This window comes from Eptesicus fuscus, chromosome 10 (genome assembly GCF_027574615.1).
Source record: "Eptesicus fuscus isolate TK198812 chromosome 10, DD_ASM_mEF_20220401, whole genome shotgun sequence".
Taxonomy (NCBI): domain Eukaryota; kingdom Metazoa; phylum Chordata; class Mammalia; order Chiroptera; family Vespertilionidae; genus Eptesicus; species Eptesicus fuscus.
In genome coordinates, this window is record NC_072482.1 from 89,145,116 (window position 1) to 89,165,637 (window position 20,522).

A 20,522-nucleotide genomic window follows, 5' to 3' on the forward strand; every position below is an offset into this window, starting at 1 on the left:
ATGACTTGCCCGAGTTACTTGACTCTGTAAACAGACTTTGGTTTACTGTCAACAGTACCTCTCCTCTCCTACAGGTGGCGCCAGGGGTTCGAGCAGAGGCTGGCTACACAGCTCTCCTCACCCTCCTGGAGCCTTGTTCTTGTCCACCAACCTGCAGGGGCGTGGGCACGTTGCTTATGTCCTGGCCACTGGTCAGCTGCAAAAATAGCTGCCTGACTCAAGACTCAAATATGCCATTGGACTCAGAATAATTTTAGAAATTATTTTGAGAAAAGGAGCCACCTCCTCCTCCTTCATTCATCTCTCTTGGAGGAAAATGGGATCTGTGTGTAGCTCCTGCATAGCTTCTAGGTCTATAGGGTGAGCACATAACGGTGGCCCTCGCAGCTGAGTGTGGCGGGATGCGATGCATGGGGGTCTGGTTTTCTTGCAGAACATCCAGCTGGTGGCAGATGGCTGCTGTAACCTCCAGAAGCAGATTCAGATCGCCCAGCTCTTTGGGGTTCCTGTGGTCGTGGCTCTGAATGTCTTCAAGTAAGTCAGGCGTCCTCCTTTAAATGTGGGCGTAGCGCTGGGGCCACCCTGCGAACTCGATTTGTGTCTTAGGACGCTGGGCATTCTCTGCTTCGTCGGAAAGTATCCAGGAATACACTGCTCTTTCTGTTTGTTTGGTTTGGTTTGATTGGTTTCATTACAGCAGAAGTGTTCTCAGATGTTACTAGGGAAATGAAATCTATATAGTGACTTACATTTCTTTGGCCTTTTTTTTTTTTTTTTTTTAAATTCCACCCAGCATTTCTGTTTGAAAAACTGTGGATGATCAAAGGAATGTGTTATGGAATTTTCTCAATAAAACCCTTAACAACTTGAAATATTTGAATCATGTTGCAAGGGATTTTTTTCCCCCCATGGCTTTCTTTAAGTCTGATTTATTTAAACACGATGTAACCACTTTTGATGTTTAAAATATATTCAGTGTTAGGGAACCAAGTTCTGTATAAATGGTTAGTCTTTCTTTAAAAACATCGCTAAATGAATGCAGATGCAAAACCACAAACGTTTTCGTCACTAGGACTGACACCCGGGCTGAGATCGACTTGGTGTGTGAGCTCGCGAAGCGGGCTGGCGCCTTTGATGCGGTCCCCTGCTACCACTGGTCGATGGGCGGAAAGGGGTCGGTGGACCTGGCTTGGGCTGTGAGAGAAGCTGCAAGTAAGAGAAGTCGTTTCCAGTTCCTGTATGATGTCCAGGTAAGATCCCACAACAGTGGTGATGGCTAATGCTTCTTGTACTTTAACTGGTGCTGACAGCTGTGCATGGCTTGTCCCATTTGGTCCTCACAACAACCCATAGGCAGAGGAGGAAGAGGAGGTGAAAGAGGTTAACCCATCTGACAGGGCCACATTGCCAAGGGCAGACCCGCGCTCCCTGCCCCAAAGCATGTGCTCTTGACGGTTCTCTGCTTCCGAATAGTAGGCACCAGGGAGGAGGAGCTTTGGAGAATTGGGTCCAACAGCTAACACTTCCGGGATTTGCACAGGAGCAGAGTTTTGAGCGTCTTCGTAAGGCTTGTCTAATCATGGGTCGTATTTCCTTTGTTCATTTCTACTATAGCTCTTCTCCCTCGTTTTAGTTTTCTTGAGCTATGTTTAGTATATTTAAAAAAATTTTTTTTAATTATGGTAAAATACACATAACATAAAATGTGCCATCTTTACCATTTTTAGGTGTACAGTTCAATGGTATTAAGTATATTCACATTAAACAATAGCTCCCCATTCCTTCCCTCCCCTCTGCCCCTGGCAACCACCATTTTACTTTCTGTCTCTATGGGTTTGACTAGTCACACTCTAAGTAGCTCACATAGGTGAGACTATGCAGTATTTGTCTTTTTGTGACTGGCTTATTCAGTTTTCAGTTCCTTTGGGCTGAATACCATAGACTGGGCAGCTTTTAGACAACAGAAATGAATTTCCCACAGTTTTGGAGGCTGGGGAGTCTAAGATCAAGGCGGATTCAGCGTCAGGTGAGGGTCTTCTCACTGCATCCTCACAGGGTGGAAGAGGTGAGGAAGCTCTCTAGGGTCTCTTTTATGAGGGCACTAATTCCATTCATGAGGGCTCCACCCTCATGACCTAATCACCCCCAAAGCCCCCACCTCCCGATACCATCACCTTAGGGATTAAACTTCAACACCTTCGGGGAACATAAATATTCAGTCTATAGCAGTAACTTAATGTCAAGATGCATCCATGTTATTGCATGTGTCAGAACTTTCTTCCTTTTTAAAACTGAAGGGTAATCTGTTGTATGCATATACAATACCACGTTTTGTTTATCCATCTGTGGCTAGCCACCTAGGTTGCTTCTACTACTTGGCTATTGTAAATTATGCTGCTATGAACATGTGTATAAAAATCCTTCTTCAAGAGTCTGCTTGGAATTCTTTTGGATATATACCCAAAAGTGGAGTTGCTGGATCATCTGGTATATTTTTAAACATATCTGGATAATGAGCTTTCACTAAGAAAGTCTGACTTCCAGGACCTCACTTTTCCTCAGTTTACCCCGGCACCCACCTAAACATCTCCATTCTGCCTTCTGTGGCTCCAGCCCTGGCTCCTGGCTTTGTCCTCAGAGATAGCCCATGATCGTCAGAGTGTATAGCCTGCAGCTGACTGCTTCTCCTCCATCCCTCACAGATTCTGTCAGTCTGTCTCTCAGATGTCACAGCAATAGCATCACCCCTCCTTCCTGTTCAGATGGCAGTGGCCAAAAGCTGAGTGAAGAGAGGGCGTAGTAGCATTGCCTGGAAGTCTAGCGCTGCATCACCGTGAGCGTGATGTTGGCCTGAGGCGAAGGCTCCCTCTCAGGAAAGCTTGCGTGCCAGGCGTGATGAGTACTTTGTACATTAACTTCGTTGCACCTAATGTTCCTGTCGGGTAGGAATTGTTGATATGCCCCCAACCACCACCCCCATTTTACAGATCTGCTCAGTGACCCACCTGGAGAGGAACATGACAGAGATGGGCCCGGGAGTCCATGCCAGTGAGGGAGACAGTTATGCTCAGCAGATGTTTGTGGAAGGAAGGACTTCGGGAATGTATTAGGATGGTTAGCCCAGAACAGGTCTGTCATGTCGCAAAGCCATTGTATGAATGAGACTAAAATGTTCCGCGTTACAGAGGTGGTAGAGAGTAAATAGGGGGAGGGGACTTGGTTTTACATGAAGAAAAGAATTCTAATTAGAAGCTGTGGGTTGCCGAAACCGGTTTGGCTCAATGGATAGATTCGGTCTGCGGACTGAAAGGTCCCAGGTTCGATTCCGGTCAAGGGCATGTACATTGGCTGCGGGCACATCCCTGGTAGAGGGTGTACAGGAGGCAGCTGGTCAATGATTCTCTCTCATCGATGTTTCTAGCTCTCTATCCTTCTCCCTTCCTCTCTGTAAAAAATCAATAAAATATATTAAAAAAAAAAAAAAAAGAAAGAAAGAAATCTAGAAGCTGTGGGTTCTCTGACCCTGGAGATGATAAGCAAAGATAGTCAGCCCTGCAGTGGGCACGTCGGGCATGTAACCAATCAGATGGTGGCCGGCCCTGGTGATCTCGTCTTCCTCCCTGCACCCTGCTGCCCCGGTAAACCTTGCCGGGGTGTCTCAGCGCCGGGCACGGCCCTCTGCCCTCTCCACAAACTGTAAGAAACTCACTCACAGACATCACCATCCAGTCTGAAGCACCCACCCCACTCTGAGCGGCAACGGCAGTTTTGGTTTTTAAATGAATGATTTCATAAGTGTGTCTCTTTTCAAGAAGACCATCCCAGGTGAAAAGGTCAGGGAATAGAAGACTGTTCCTGAGTTATGCTGTCTCACACATGCGCACTCACCCTGAGATGAACCCTTTTCCTTCCCACTAAATTTATTTTTCCTGAATTCCCATTCTTCATGCAGATAATGCTGTTAAAACGTCTGCTCTCCTGTGGAAAGGGAAAATTTATAATAATGTGGTCTAAAGTCCTGAATTTGATAGGTGGCCTCAAGGCCAGGATTCTTACCTCCTTTGCCAACATATGCTGCTCCCTTTTCTTATAACAGAAATTAGATTTGAGCTGCATAATTGTTTATTTGATAATCAGCCTCCCCGCCTCTTGCTACATGGCTTAGCACTGTTCTGGTTCACTTCATACCGCCTCCCTCAGAGCTGTGTTCCTGTCGCTGGTCAGGCGATGTTAGGTAACATGAGCCCATTTACAGCCTTGTCCTGTAACAGTGTAGAAATCTGAATTTGTTGGTGCAGTCGATAACCGAGCTCATCCTCTTTCCCCCTGATTTCTTGTATATTTAGTGCTGGTGAACCTTTGTAGACTAAGTAATGGTTTTCTTGAAACCCTTTCTGTTCCCTTTTGTTTTCCCCCCCCATGACTAATCGTTAGGTGCTTGGCAGCTTGGTAGGTGTGGGATTGCTCTGCAGAAAGAAAGACGATAAAATGCTTTTGGATGAATCACCCTGCTGCCCCTGCTTCTCAGTTCAGACTGGGCTTGTGTTGTGTGCCTTTGGGACCTCCTCCAACTCCATCACACTAGGAATGTATTCAGTACAGGACCCATGGCGTCTTATTTCTTATTGCCCCACCCCTGCCCCAGGCCTGTGTTACAGAAGGAAGACACCTGAGATCACTTGGAGGAAGTTGAAATAGTGTGGGAGCACAGGGCATGATTGCTTGTGTGTGGGGAGTAGAAATGGCTCGAAACCCCCATGGAAAGCGGGTCAGTTAGAGAGAAATAGGGACTGCTTCTCCTCCACACAGATTCTGTCCGTCTGTCTCTCAGATGTCACAGCAGTAGCATCACCCCTCTTTCCTCTTCAGTTGGCAGTGGCCAAAAGCTGAGTGAAGAGAGGGCATAGTAGCATTGCCTGGAAGTCTAGCGCTGCATCACCGTGAGCGTAGACACTGAGGCTGGACAACAGCAGGGAGCCCATAGTTAAAGCAAGAAACAAGCTACACTGCTGACTTGGGGGTCTATGCTGAACTTTACAGAAAATTGAGTTAAGCAGCCACTCCTCAAGAACAATTCTGCACATTTTTAACCAAAGTATCTCCTAATTCAAGCGTAGGCAACTTTTAATTAGAGTACTGGAGGCAGCTGTTGATTAATTCGTAATAATTTTAAAAATTTGGAATCAAGTGCAGTGGCCTAATTGCTCATAGGAAACTTATCATGTAGGAATTAACATACTTAAATTTTAAATAGAGTGCATCATATTCTCTCAATCATATTGTCACCAAAAGGGGATCGGCCCACGGCAGGTATGTCTAGGGCCGGCCCGCAGTGTATGGATTCTTGATTTCATGCAGGAAAAGATTTCACAGAACGAGTCCAGGTGATTTTGAGAGTGCATTTATTAAAGCTGGGAACAGTGAGACAAAGGAAGGGCTTAGGATAGAAAAGGCAACGGGCGAGAGCCTCGGCGGTGCTCCGCTTTAGCTCCCTAGAAACGGTTATTGCAGAGAAGTGAGCCACGCCTGGCTGCGTGGACTCCCTGAAAATAAAAGTCACAGGGACAGAAGTGAGCCAAGGTGAGGCTGTTTTTAGTTCACTGAAGAGTCATAGAAAAAGGGGGCCTTTAAGACAGGTTTAGGGACTTAATCCAGGACCGTGGTCGGCAAACTGCGGCTGCGAGCCACATGCGGCTCTTGGCCCCTTGAGTGTGGCTCTTCCACAAAATACCACGGCCTGGGCGAGTCTATTTTGAAGAAGTTGTGTTAGAAGAAGTTTAAGTTTAAAAAATTTGGTTCTCAAAAGAAATTTCAATCGTTGTACTGTTGATATTTGGCTCTGTTGACTAATGAGTTTGCCGACCACTGATCCAGGACAAGCTGCAGCTGCCACTGCCTGTTGCTCCCCTGGCTGCAAGTCTCGCGGGGACCCTTAGAATTCAGGAGAAAAAGAGCAAAATGACATGTGTTCCTAGGATCGTGTAATGTGGGTCAGAACTTCATTGTCCCAAGGGCCCAACCCTTAAGGGAGTGGTCATGCAAGGGCTTGTTATGGGTGTCAGATGAGGCTATTCTCTCTGGCCCCTTGTTCCTCCTCTAAGGGGGTCTGAAACCATATGACTAGGAATATGCCAGGGGATGAAAGGTCAGGGGAGGGTTTGAACCACAAGACCAGCCCTATGAAAGGTCAGGAGAGGGTCCAAACCGCACAGCGAGCAATATGAAAGGTTAGGGGGTGTAAACTGCATGACCAGCAATCTGCTAGGGGAGGGAAGGTCACCCTCAGCGTGAGGTTCCAGTTTTGCCCATTGCTAGGCACCCAGGGCTTTCCGCCCCGGTAACCTTCTGGACCTGGCCTATCATCCTTGCTCTGCTCACGTCTGTCTACCTGCCCACCACAATATTATATTTATATCAACCATATTAGCACCCATAGTCCCCTTTAAGAAGTTAAGAGTTCTCTCCAAATTCATCTTCTATATGACATTTTCTTTTGTATTATTCCTTTTTACAATATCTTTATAGTTGACTAGTGTAATATCTCTGCAAGCACACAGGAAAATAGGATAGCAGAAAGACACATCCATGTTTGCACCTTACACGCTAACATTCCTCTTTCATACCTCTTTTCAAGCATAAGTCCGTGGATTATGCATTATAGATGCAGAAACAGAAGTTCAGAGAAGATGGGGGACTTACCCCATAGCAAAGGGACACTTAGAGTAAGAAGAATAAAGCCTTGGGGTCATGCAGAATTGAGTTCAAATCTTGACAAGGTTTAATTCCTACTACAGATATAAATTTGGGCAAGTTGACTCCTATCGCTGAGCCTCAGCTTTCTTACCAATAGTGTCTGAAAGTAACACCAACTTCAAATTCACCTTGTTGCCGTGAGGACCAAATGAAATGTCTCGGAGGAAAATGCAGAAATGTAGGAAGCTGGCAAGCAGTGTTAGGTCTTCCTCTTGCTACAGTCACTCAGAAAGAGAGAGGGCCTCCTGAATTGACTGCAAGAATTCTCTTGCGACACAGTTACCTTTGGCAGACTCTAGGACTGACTTCCTGTCCAAGCGGCTTAAAACCAGGAATTCGAATCCAAGGCTTCTCGTGCACCGAGAAAGAAATGTTGGGGGCGGCAAGAGCAGCATCTGGTGTTAGAACAGTGGGATTGGACGTACCTGGGTTCAGCAACCTGGGTACTTGGGTTCTGGCTAGGAAAGAATTCAGAGCCAAGACTCAGAAACTGTAAGAGAACATTTATTTGGGAAATCACAGAGGTAGAAGAAGTAATTCATAGAAGAATTGGGCCTAGGAAACGAGTTATAGAGGCCAAGGAAGGGCCCTTGGAGTTCAAAGTGAGGAAGATAATGGTGATGCACGGTGGGGGGTAGGGGAGCAGGGAAGGAGAGGAAAGGCCCCAGGAGGGAGAGTGCACTGGGTCCTCTGTCCTAGGGGTTTTAAAGTGGAGATTTTAGGGGAGGTCTCAGTAGAATATGCAGCAGCTTTCCAGGTGTGTTCTTTCAGGATCAGGGTCTCCACTGATTGATTGGTCAGCTCTAGGGCAGGGGGTCACTAGTCAATGTAGCTGGTCCTGAAGTCAGCCTTGGCCAAGGTGTTGCTTGTCTGGTTTTAGCTGCTTTTCTGGGCCTCAAGCTGGAATAGAACTGAGGCCTAAATGTTATCTCTAGGGAGGAAAGGTCAGGGGGTCCGAACCCGAACCACATGACCAGCGATATGCTAGGGGAGGAAAGCCACCTGGGGATAAGCTCCCACTCTTACAATTGTCCTCTGCTAGGCATCCAAGGTTTTTCACCCTGGTGACCTTCTGCACCTGGCCCATCATCCTTGCTCTGCTCATGTCTGTCTGCCTACCACAGAAAGACACCACCGAATCAAAGCAAGATGTTTAGCATTGTTTCTCTATTAGAATTGAAAACCATTCATGATATAGTAGAAATTCAGTTGCTTTTGCAAAGGATGGGTGGATGCTGAAAGTCAGCTTGCAAATCAGTCTGAATATTGTTTGTTAAATCTAGAATTAAGGTTGAAAATCATTTCTGTATCCTTCTTCTAACCTTGCAAACATCTTGAGGTGTAACCTTGACAGCAAGAGGGGCTAGTGTTTGTTTTTGTTAAAAGGTCTTTCCTGTTCTTTGTGTGAAGCCATTCTCTTGATCACAGCGAGGGGGCTGGATACAAGGAAATCAAAACGGACCTGGACTCGGCCCAGGGCCCCAGCCAGCATCCCTCCTTCCTGGACTATTGTGCTTTCACTGCCTGGATGTTGAGGCGTCTTCTCCCCTGCTGGTCTTTTTAACCAGTTAACTGCCACGCGTCCAAAATGGAAACGGTCCCCACACGCCACGATATTTTAAATTTAATTTTTAAAAAATCAATTTTCAATGAATTTCTACACTAATAAAAAAGTAAGATGCAAATTGACTGTATCTTCGCGACACCCTCCAGCCAATCAGGAGTGAGTATGCAAATTAACCCAACAAAGCTGCTCTGGGCCTCTGGGCAGCGTGGGAAGGCGGAAAGGCGGCTCCGGCCGCAGCAAAGGCAGTGCCGGCAGCCAGGGGAAGGAAGGCCCATTCTTGCACGAATCTTCATGCACCGGGCCTCCAGTTATAAAAATAAACATATTAATCACAATTCGGGTGTTCTTGAATATTTTCAGCTGAAAATTCTCACGAAAGATGATTTTAAAGTTGGTCAGGGCTGCCACTTAGGGAAAACATTTTTTTTTTTTATAGACGCGCGTGGCGTGTGGGGAAGGCACGCCGCTTGTGTCTGCGGACTCTTATGGCGTACAGTGGGTTAAGGCAGGGTTTGTTTTGGTTTGCTTTCCTTTTGGTTGGTTATTGAGGAATTATTTTCTATTTCTTAACGATTGAAACTGGCACAAATGCCAGTTGTCAGTAGGGTTATCCTTTAATGGGATTCCAGGCATTTGCAACCAGAGCCTCAAATTTTAAATAAATAAAAATGCCTTCGTAGGACTACTTGTACGTATGTATATGTAGTGTATATATAGTGTTTTTAAATTGTGGTATAAATATGCATAAATGAAATTTCCCATTTTAACCATTTTTAAATGCACATTTCTTTGGCATTAAATACATTCACACACACACACACACACACACACACACACACACATACACATATATATAGTTTTAGTTCATAGAATTTAAAAACTGACAGTGACATTTTTGCACATCTCTGTATGTCTCCGATATTTCAGAATCATTGCAAAGAAACACTCCAAGGAGAAGGGACGTCCTTTTACTCACCATTGTCCTCACGCCTTTGACCTCCTCCAGCTCTTTGCTCCCTATCCTCAGCCCTGTCCTTGGTCTGTGTGGTTCTCCCCCAACCACAGCTCCCTCCCTTCCCTCTCCCTGTGCATGGAATGTTTGGAGTGTTCTATAGGAAGCTGCCCCTTACCTCTGCCAGTCATTATGTATCTCATTCAAAAACCCATTTCTCTTCCCTATGTACTCCCTTATATTCTCTTTTTCTACTGATGATCAGGCTCCGGTCACCCAACCTGAACTGCTTCTGTCCCTCACCACCCTCTTCTGCCCTGGCCTCCTCCCCATGGTTCAGCCCTGAATTCCCATATCATGTCCCCTCTACCACACCATACCCACCTACAGACTCTACTGGCATCTCTGTCAAAACTAGATTCTTCTCCAGCGCTGTCTTCCAGGGTCTCTGTCAAGTGTCCTTGGGCCTGCAGTCTGTCACCCACCTCCTCGGCCACCACCTGCTCGCTCACCTGTGTCTGATGGGTCTCGTGAGACCCGACACTATTGCTAGAACCAGCCCCGCTTTCTCACGCAGCCTACTGGGCCCTGTGTGATTCTGGCAAAGCTCCCCAGGCTTTGTGTCTGATGCTGGAAACAGCACCTGATGAGAAAAACAGTGATCTGGATCTGTTTCCTTTGTGCATGTCACAAGGATTCCTATGACTTCATCTAAGTGCCTTCTTCTACCCTGAAAAATGGACTGTCACTATGACAGAAGTTTCTAGAAGTGCATTTATTTCATCTCAAACGATGGACCAATCAAGACAGACGGAAGGATGTGAAATGAACTGTCAGTGTGCCAGCACATGTTAGCCAGTCCATCCCTGCCCTTCTGACTTAAATTCAGACAACATCACAGCATTGTATGGGGACAGTATTCATTTTCTCAGCCTAAAAAGCAAGCACTAAGGAGCATTTTTTTAATATCGCAGATGTTATCATTAAAGGCACCACATTGAACAGACCACTTCAGCAGAGAAAACTACATGCTTATGACGAGACAGGATGTTATGGGGGACCTTCCCTTTGGCGTTGCTATAATCTCCCGTTTGAGAGTGCAGAAGCTCGCCCGTGTGAATTCCTTATTGTCCCTTCTCAGGCACAACGCGGATTTCTGGCCAGGAGCCTTTTTCCTTGCCCAGGCCCAGCGATCTCCACGCCCCAGTGGCCTTAAAATGAGCACCTCAGGGTGAACTTGTTGCTTGGGGCCAGCGAGCCGACAGGGATGGCCGCTCAGAGGCGGCTCATGGATGTCAGCATGTACATCTTGGTGGCTCACATGTGCTGCTCGCGTGTGCTGGTTTCCAGCTAAAGACATGCTTTGTGTTGAGGGTATTGGCCTGTTGTTCTCAGTTACAACGCAGAGCTGCTCTCCTGACCCTGAGGGTACGTTGTAAGGAACCCCTTGCACCTTGGGTACGCTCCATGTAAATTAACAGCCAATGGTGTCATGTTATACTTTTCTTTATATTTATATTTGTATATATATATATTGACTTCAGAGAGGGAGGGAGAGAGAAACATCAATAATGAGAGAGAATCATTATTGGCTGCCTCCTGCACACCCCCTACTAGGGATCGAGCTTGCAACCCAGGCATGTGCCCTTGACCGGAACCGAAACCAGGACCCTTCAGTTGGCAGGCAGATGATGTTCTATCCACTGAGCAAAACAGGCTAGGGCACGTTATAGTTTTTTATTTAAATACAGGAAAGGTTATTTACCAAACTGCCCTTGCAGGTCATTTAAAATTCATGCTTCATTTAAAATACAAAATGAAATAATTACTGTGTCCAGAGATTTCTATTCAACTTGCAAGTTTATTCATTGGTCCTTCTCTGTAAATATTTTATGGGTATTGGCCCAATCACAGCATAGGAAGGTCTCATTCGTATTAATTCCCCTCTGTGGCCTTGGTGAAGCAGAAGAACAATGTAGTTTTTATTCCCCGTGGCTGGCGAAGACACGGCCCAGTGTCCCGGCACTTCAGCCGCCGCGGGCTTATGCAGAGCGAGCGGAGTGGGTGTGGGCGCTGCGTCCTGTTCTCCTGGGCCTTCCAGGAGGTCTGAGGGCTGCCGAGGGCGATGCCACTGTTACAAAGCTTCTTGCATCCTCTTTCTCCAGTTCTATCAGCTTCATTTCTAACTCTCTTCTACGTCACTTAATATTCTGTTCACTTTCTTTTCGCCCATTTTCTTCTCACACAGAAAACATTTTTTTTTTTAAATTTCAATAACTCCTTTCTGGAACTTGTAGGTCAGTTTTATTCCACGGAAAAGCAGGTCTTCAGTAACTTCAGTGAATAATTCCGGCAGCTCCCGCAGGCTTGTTCGAGGAGGATGGGCGGTCTGACTTGGGGCCTGGATCGCCACGTCCACGAAGTGAACACTGAGGAGCATGAAGGCCTCCAGCTCACCTCTGTGCTGCCACCAGCTTTTAGGGCGTGCCTGCTCTGTGCCAGGGGCCGTGCCACAGTGTGGCCGTTGGTCATAGTTATGGTCTGCGCTGTGCCGCTGCTCAAGCTAAGAACTCATCTCCTCGGTTGCACTGGTCACATTTCACCTGCTTCGCAGCCACAGGAGGCTGGTGGCCCCGGGTACAAAGTGCAGGGAGAACATGCCCATCGTCACAGGAAGTCCCCGTGGGCGGCTCTGTGCTGGACTATTTCCGTTTCCTGAATGTACACAGAAGAGGCTTGGGACCTCACCAGTGCAGAATAGGTCCAGGGTTATATTGTTGGTGAAGATGGAGATTTAACGTACAGTGTTAGCTCAGAATGACCGGAGATGCAGTGCTAGTGTAGACACCAGGCTTTGTGAAGTAGCTTGTTCATATGTCAAGCATCATACAAGAGAACAGACACGTTTCCAGAATAAACCTTGTGTTTGCTGCCATCCACACCTTGACGTGTGCCTTCCGCCGTGTGTGGAGTCATCCCTTTCATTGCTTGCTCAGATCTCTCACGTCCTTCAAGCGTGATTCAAGGTCCTTTTTTACGTCCTGCCCGCTGTTGCTGATTTCCCTGCAGCCCGTGCCCTCCCACCTTTGATAGAAGGGTTCCCGGAGCCCTTGTCTCGCACCGTCCTGTCCCACTTGTTCACTCCCCGTTGTCCTCACGCCACGAGTGCTTTGTACAGAAAGTCCCTGAAGTTCTTTGCCCTGCGTGGCAGCTTGCAAGGACTTGCCGTGTATGGTTATTTATTCCCTCACCAGACGTTTATGAAATGCCTACTGTGTGCAGGCCACTATCCTCGGTAGGGATGCGAGGATGGAAGATGTGGTGAATAAATAAATGAGGAAATATTTATGGAGCCTGGGGAAAGCCAGGCATGACTAATGCACAACCATTCATAATTTAGTTATGAAAGAACTGAGATGTTCTTTTTATCTATTTACTGGTACATGTAAGTGAACAAGGAGAATTGTGGTAGGGGCCCGAGAGAACTTTGGTGGTGGGATTTCTGGCTGCACTGAGCCGAAGCACTTTGTTTATTCGGCATGTGGGCCCGGGTGTCGGAGGTGCAGTCCCCCGTCCTCTCGTTGGGGGGCACCCTCACCTCTGAGGGTCGGTGAGGCTGGGGCTGGGGCATCAGCGGTGCAGCCTGCACATTCAGGTCAAGTGGGAAACCAAGGGGGAGAGGAACAGGCTTCCCGCCTGGGCCTGGGCCGCTGGCCCCTCCTGCTCTCTGCCCTGCCTTCTGCTCCGGCCGTGTGTCGTGTGGGGGCGGTGGCAGTCTTCCTGCAGGAACTAAAACAACTGCACAGCCCACGGAGTCAGCCTGGCACCTGCTTGAAATCCCCACAGCACTTTCAGACGCACATCAGAAAGGGAGACGGGTTAGCTGTTGACCAAAAAAACCTGGTTTCCTTATGCCCGAAGGATTGGAAGCTGGGTCTCCAGGAGGGATCTGTCCAGCCGAGCTCTGTGTCACAGCAGCCGCTTCGCTCAATAGCCAAAAGACAGGATTGGCCCCAGGGTCCACTGACAGATGGGTAGGTTTGAAAATACAGTAAGTGCACACACTGAAAAACTGCTCAGCCGTAAAAAGGAAGGCAATGTGGGCACACGCTACAACGTGGATGAACATTGAGGACATGGTGCTAAATGAAAAGCGAGGTGCAATGACATCCATTGTCCATGTGCCATTCCACACATCTGGGGTCCTGGGGTAGTCAAATTCCCAGGGACAGGAAGTGGAAAGATTTGCCAGGAGCAGGGAAGTTGGTATTTAATACGGAAGTTGGTATTAAATAAGTTGGTATTTAATCAGTTTTTCAGATGAAAAGAACTCCGGAGGTTGGTTTTACCACAAGGAGAAGGTACTAAAGAATATGAAACAGCCCTTGCTGGTGTGGCTCAGTGGATAGAGCATCGGCCTGCAGACTGAAGGGTCCCAGGTTCAATTTCGGTCAAGGGCACATGCCCGGGTTGCGTTGCGGGCTTGATCCCCAGTAGGGGGCGTGCAGGAGGCAGCCAATCAACCATTGTCTCATCATTGATGTTTCTGTCTCCCTCTCCCTCTCTCTCTCTCCTCTCTCTCCCTCTCCCTCTCCCTCTCCCTCTCTGAAATCAATAAAAAATATATTTTATAAAAGCATATGAAACAGTACACTTAGAAATGGTTAAGATGGTAAATTGTGTTATGTCTCTTTTACCACAATTAAAATTTAAATATTTATATTTCTTGAAATAAAATATTTCCATGTTTAATAATAATAAACCGATTAAATACCTACCCACACTAACACCTTCACTAGCCACTATTTGTTCCCATGTGAGTTCTTTAATGATTACCTCATAGGAAAGTTACACTCACCGACTTTATTTTCAGATCGCAGAGTACAGCAAATAGTGCTACTCTTCTCATTAAATATGTTAGGAGCAGTAATATCTGTCCTTTTGTTTTGCGCCCAGAGAAAACATAACTCTTTTAGTCCCTATTGCCCCCACTCCATAGTAATACTACTTGCGGTTTGTATAGCGAGACACTTCCAGCACCTTCTCTCATTGCTTCCGCGCTGCAGCGAAAGGATGTAGATAACAGCCCCCCAGCTGTGCTGCGGCACCCCCAGAGGGCTGGAGCGGCCGGAAGGGGGTGCAAGCAGAGACAGGACGCCGCGGGGACACTGCCTGGGACACAGTATCCTCAGAACTGACTTCCCTGGCGAAGCATGGTCATTGTGCTTGCTGTGTGGGTGCTGGAAATACCTTTCCGCTTCCTATTAACTTTCATTCCTTAAAAAGGGCTGCTCTTTGCAAGGCATTTATTGATGTGAGAGGAGGTCGCATTTAGTTTAAGTGCAGCATCAACAGCAGGCCTTTCAGTGCCCATCAACTCACCGTGCTGATGAGGGAGATGGTCGGTTACAGTAAAAAGTCCTCTCACTGTTGCCTTGAGCACATCACTTCCTGGCCTTTCTTTTTTCCTTCCTTTCTTTCTTTCTTTTAAATCTTTATTGTTGAAAGTATTACATAGGTTCTTTTTCTCCCCTAAGCCTCTTCCAGCCTCCTGGACTTCCTTATCGATTCTTATAACGATGGAACCATGTTTAGGCAGAAGGAAATTTAGAAACATTCACTCCTTTGTCCAACTGTACTAGTACAGTGTCTTGAGGATATACTGGTGGGCCATTCTTTATTCTTCCGTCAATATGAACATTGAATCCTTTTCATTCGAAGGTACCCTGGAGGTTGTCCCTCTAGCCCAGCCTCAACTGTAACCTCATGCAGCCATTCTTGCACAACATTCCTGGCACATTACCTGCCTGAGACTGAATTCTCCCCGAACCGACAGTCCCTGCTTAGTGAGGCGGCTCTGGTGGTTACAGCTTTTCCTTAGACATGGGGCTAAAAAGTACTTCTGATTTCTGACCTTGTTTCGTATTCTGCCTTCCTGGAGATGATAATCATTCCTTCCCAGAGGTGGAGATTCTTCTCTGATTTCTCCTGTGACATGGTTTACAAAAGGCCTCCTGCCATCGGTAGATTTTCGTGTCAGACTCTGATCCTGGGGCTGTTACCATTTGAGGAGCGTCAGTGCGTCTGAGACGGCATGAGCTTTGCTGGCAGCCACTCCCTGCCAGGCCTGAAGAGCCTCTGGTCCTGGGTAACACCCAGGTGAGAGCATGAGGAGGGCACCTGGACATCAGAGAAGAGAATGCCTACCTGTGTGGAATTTTGGGTTTTTTTTTGGGGGGGGGGGGCAGTAAAGGCTTCCTGGAAAAGCTGGCCTTTGAGAGAGATCGTGGAGAGCTCGGGGGTTTGGGCAGAAGTTGGTCTCCGAAGATTACAGGAGCAGAGACTTCCTGTGCAGGGCTCAGAAGCAAGAAGATAGGTGTCTTACCTAGCGATGCTTCAGAGCACAGCGTACAGATGCGTAAATGTCAGAACCAGGTTTTATCCTCTAGTAGGCCATGGGGAGCTGAAGGTTTTTGAGTTTTTCTTGCTTGGGTACATTTTAGGAAGGTTAGACTTGGTAGAGTAGAGAGTGTACTAGAAGTGAAGTGACCAGTTAGGAAGCTAACCGTTAGACCATCAGCATCTCAACCAAGAGCACTTAGAAGGGTCATTTTCCCCACATCCTCACTTACACTTGATCAGTGTTACTAATCTAATGGGTGTGCACTGGTTTTTCATTAATTTGCATTCCTTGATTACTAATGAGATTGAGCTTTTTCATATGATTATTAGTCACACTCCATTTGCCCAGAATTAAATATTTGTTTGTCTTTCTCGTGATCTGTGGGAGGTTTTAGTTGTTGTTTTTTTTATATCCTTTCTAGTAACTAATCTTTTGACTATTTCAAAAAAGGTTTTTTAATATATTTTTATCGATTTCAGAGAGGAAGTTAGAGGGAGAGAGAGATAGAAACATCTATGATGAGAGAGAATCATCCATCGGCGCATCCTGCACGCCCCCCCCCCACCCCGCCCCGCCCCTACTGAGGATCGAAGCCATAACCCCAGCCACATGCACTGACCGGGAATTGAACAGTGACCTGATTCATAGGCTGATGCTCAACCACTGAGCACATGAGCTGGGCTAATCTTTTGACTTTTAAATATTTGCATATATCTTCTCCCAGATTTTTCCCAATCCTTTAACCTTATTTACAGTGTCTTTTTTTATACAAAAAGTTTTAAATTTTTGATGTAGTCAGATCTATAAATTATTTCCTTTAGGATATATTCTGTTATTACCTTATTTAAGAAATGTTTCCCTACCTTCAGATCATAGAGTTCCCAATGTTTTCCTCTGTTGTTTAGAGTTCTGACTTTGAAGTTTATGCTTTTGCTCCATATTGAATTTATTGGGGGGCCTGGTGTGTGGTAGGAATCTAATTCCTTCCCAGCCGTATTCAGTTGGATAGGCAGCCTTTCCCTATTTTGTGCCATTTCTGCTACCTACTGTCCCACACCTGCTGAGGCGTCGTTCTGGGCTCCTTCTTACCTTCCATTGATTAATGCGTCTAGTCTTGTGCCAATACCACACGGAATTATCTAGCACAGTTCTGATACCTGGTCTGGTGGTAAGGCAAATCCTGTTGTCTTTGTTCTTTTGGTTTCGTTTATTTTTGAAGTGATCTTACCTATTTATGCCATTACTCTTTATGATGAATTTTAGAATTAGTTGGCCAAGTAGCCAAGAGTATTCTTGGGGTTTTCATTAAAATTACATTGAACTAATAGGTTGTTTGTGAGAACTGGCATCTGTACAGCATCAAGTTCCCTCATCCAAGAACAAAGTATTTCCCTCCAATGATTCAGATCCTTTTTTATGTTCTTCATTGAAAGATTATAATGGTTTGTGTCTTCATTTCTTTTTTATTTGTTGAAACGTCTAATATTTAAGTTCCAGACCACAGAACAACTATACAATAATAAAAACTATAATAATGAAAATTGCATTTTAAAGCAGTTTTGGGGTCTATCAGATTGGGAGGGTGGTGTTAGCTTCTATTTTGCCCTGTTGGATAATTCTCTTTCCTGTGTGTAGCAACAATAATTTATGCAAATGTACCACTTGCCATAGCCAACCAACATCCTTGACTCAGGCCCCGAGAGGCTTCTGCTCCTTGGGTGACGTCCATTCCATCAGCACTTGGTCCAGCAACTGTTCACCCAAGAGTAAACCTACTAAACTGCATTATGCCTGCATTTGCTACCCACAGCGAATTCTGAACAATTTCGTCAAATGCTTTGCTTACCTCAAGAATCACTTTACCTGTGGCATATTCCTTTCCTAATGAGCCATTCTTGTTTCTTAAGATGGCTTTTAGCATTTTACCAGCAATCTGCATCCATATTTCCCATTTAGCATCATGGAAGATTTTCCATCTCCCCACACATTTATTTGCCCATATTTTGTCTTCTCGGATTTCCCCCGTTCTCCAAGATTTCTCATAATTGACTAAAGTGACACTAGATTCAACCTTCGATTTCCCAACAGAGTGTTTGATCATAACAACGTTTATATTAAAATCTCAACCCATTCTGCTCATAAGAAAATGAGCCGTTCTTTAGTAATGCGACACTCTCTGTCATATAACCGGAGCTGAGACCCACTTAGAAATCAGCACTCGGTGTTTGGTGAGGAGACGCTTGTTCTGAGTTTAAAAAGCGTAGGAGACACCACATTTTTAAAATGTTGCACTGGATAAAATTGCTGAACTAAGCAGCCTCTAACTTGGCTGAACATCTAAGGCTTCTTACTTGCTTGCTGACCTCTGATCTGAAACTGGGGAATTGTAAACAATTGCACAAAATCTCACTGATTTTCCCTTAATTCTGTGATGAAATTAAAGTTAACGATTTTGCTGTCATATGTGTTTCTCCAGCTTCCAGTTGTGGAAAAGATAAGAACCATTGCACAGGCTGTCTACGGAGCCAGAGATATAGAACTCTCTCCTGAGGCACAATCCAAAATTGATCTTTACACACAACAGGTAAAAGTTACACTTTTGGGGGGCGGGGGGGGGGGGGGTAGGAATCCACCTTAGGCTCTTGAAATACTCACCTTGATTTGAGAACTCATATATGTCTCACCAGCAGAACTTGACTTAATCCACTTTATGCTCCACAGAGATTGAAATGCTATCCTTGGGTGTCGGGTGTTGACTGTAACTAGAACATTATTTTTTTGAGATATGCAACGTAGACTTTAGTGGTTGTAAATGTGTCTAATGTGAGGGTGTCCGTGTTTCTGCGTGGTGTGTGATCTTTAGTCCCTCCCACTCAGCTGGAAACATCGAACTGTCCTTAGACGCGTGGCTGTGGTCAGATTTAGGTGATCTGTAGTACTTCCTCTTCATTTCAGATCTCTAACTACCTTAAAAATATTAGCATGGCGCCAGGTTAGGCAAATACGAGTGCAGCACATAGAGATGCGTGGGCGGGGAGGGGGGGCGTCTTTCTTATAAGAGGGGTTCGTTGGCTTGGTGCTGAGATGGTTCACCTAGGTTGAAGGCCCCATCCTCTTCTACCCCCAGAGAGTGACAGAGGCAGTCCCCAAGCAGCTGTGAAGGCGGCCGTGACTCAGCAGCCTGAATCTCTGTCTGGTCCTAGAATGGTCGTGGGCAGTGGTTGGCAAACTGCGGCTCGTGAGCCACATGCAGCTCGCGAGCCGCGGTTTGCCGCTCTGTTGACTAATGAGTTTGCCGATCGCTGGACTAGACTGAATGTTACCGTGTAGTTGGAAGCTGTGAGGATTAGGCAATTGTGGCATATTGTGTGCAAAGAGGTAAAGGGTAGTATATGACAGTGGTCAGCAAACTCATTAGTCAACAGAGCGGCAAACTGCGGCTGGCTCGCATGTGGCTCGCGAGCCGCAGTTTGCCGACCACTGGTCGTGGGTAATGGACGTCCCTGCAGCACATTTAGCTGGTTAACCCCAACAGGAGGACCATACGCCTCGAATGCCCATCCACTTTGCTAGATAGAAGTCAAAGCCCTTCACAAGCTTGATGGCAAAGCTTCGTTGGGAACATCATCGGAGGTGTTTTTATTCCCCAGCTCTGAAGTCTGCTGGGTAAATCATATTTAACATTTTGTTAAATACTTCCAGTGCCTACCAGTTGTTGGTAAGACCACCAACAACTCATGTTTTCTTAGAATTTTCCATACATATACTTGACTGGTGCTTTAGAAGAAAAAAAGAAAAGATTCCCAAACATGGTTGTATATTCAAACATTGTTCTGTGGTGAAATTTCCAATCATGTGCAATGAAATGTGTAAAATAAGTCATTGTTCTAGGTTGGGTTTTTTTAAATGAATTTTTAAAAATATTTAAGGACTGTCATTTATTCTATTAGGTGCTTTTATTTCAGTCTTAAAAAGTGCTTTATTTTATGAAGTAATATGGTATATTGGGTTTTGGTGTGTGTGTGTGTATGTGTGTGTGTGTGTGTGTGTGTGTTAGTTCTTACCCGGTGATATTTTCCATTGATCTTTTAGAGAGAGTGGAAGGGAGAGGGGAAGACAGAGAGAAATATTGATGGGAGAGAAACACATCGATTGGTTGCCTCCTGCATGTGCCCCGACCAGGGCCTGGGCTGGGGAGGAGCCTGCAACCAAGGTATGTGCTCTTGACCAGAATCGAACTTGGGACCCTTGGGTCTGCAGGCTGATGCTCTATCTACTGAGCCAAACCGACTAGGGCGGTGTGTTTTTTTAATATCCCCACTGGGAAACCTACATCAGTTTATTAAAATCACTTCCAGTGTCTATCCTCTGTGCTACAGACCTGAAACTAATACAAAATAATATTGAATACAAACTGTAATCAGAAAATAAAATTAAAATTAAAAAATTATCCCAATATTTGAGTGATCTCTGAAACCCAAAATGCTGGGCCCCGTTTCTGCAGAGCAAACTTGCCTGTTCCCAGCAGAATTCTGATCAGTATATAAAAGTATTACATCCTTTCAAAAAGAAAAAAGCCCCACCCACCCCCGAGTCCCCATCCATAATACTCAAACATTTTTCAAATAGTTTTCAGTTGAATCATAAGGAATTCTGTGTGTCACCTCTGAAGATTGCATTCCTTTTATCTCTACCGAGGGGATATTCCTTAAAAGTTATGTGTCAAGTATGTGCTTGCCCTTAATTAGCCACGTCTCTGAAGGGCCACTCTGTGCCCTTTAATCGGAACCAGGCTGCGAGGACACTGTCCTTTTTGTCAGACCCCACATGTGACTTCCTGCTCTTTC

General features: G+C 45.8%; 1 protein-coding gene across 2 annotated transcripts in view; it reads left to right on the top strand.

Annotated features, from left to right (window-relative positions):
* Positions 1-20,522, top strand: part of MTHFD1L (methylenetetrahydrofolate dehydrogenase (NADP+ dependent) 1 like) — a 164,305-nt gene that overhangs the window by 106,201 nt on the left and 37,582 nt on the right. For both annotated transcript variants that reach the window (XM_054721834.1, XM_054721835.1), the window contains 3 exons: positions 434-534; positions 1,073-1,250; positions 18,152-18,259. In XM_054721834.1, coding sequence (XP_054577809.1) covers positions 434-534; positions 1,073-1,250; positions 18,152-18,259 — 387 coding nt within the window. The remainder of the gene's footprint in view (positions 1-433; positions 535-1,072; positions 1,251-18,151; positions 18,260-20,522) is intronic.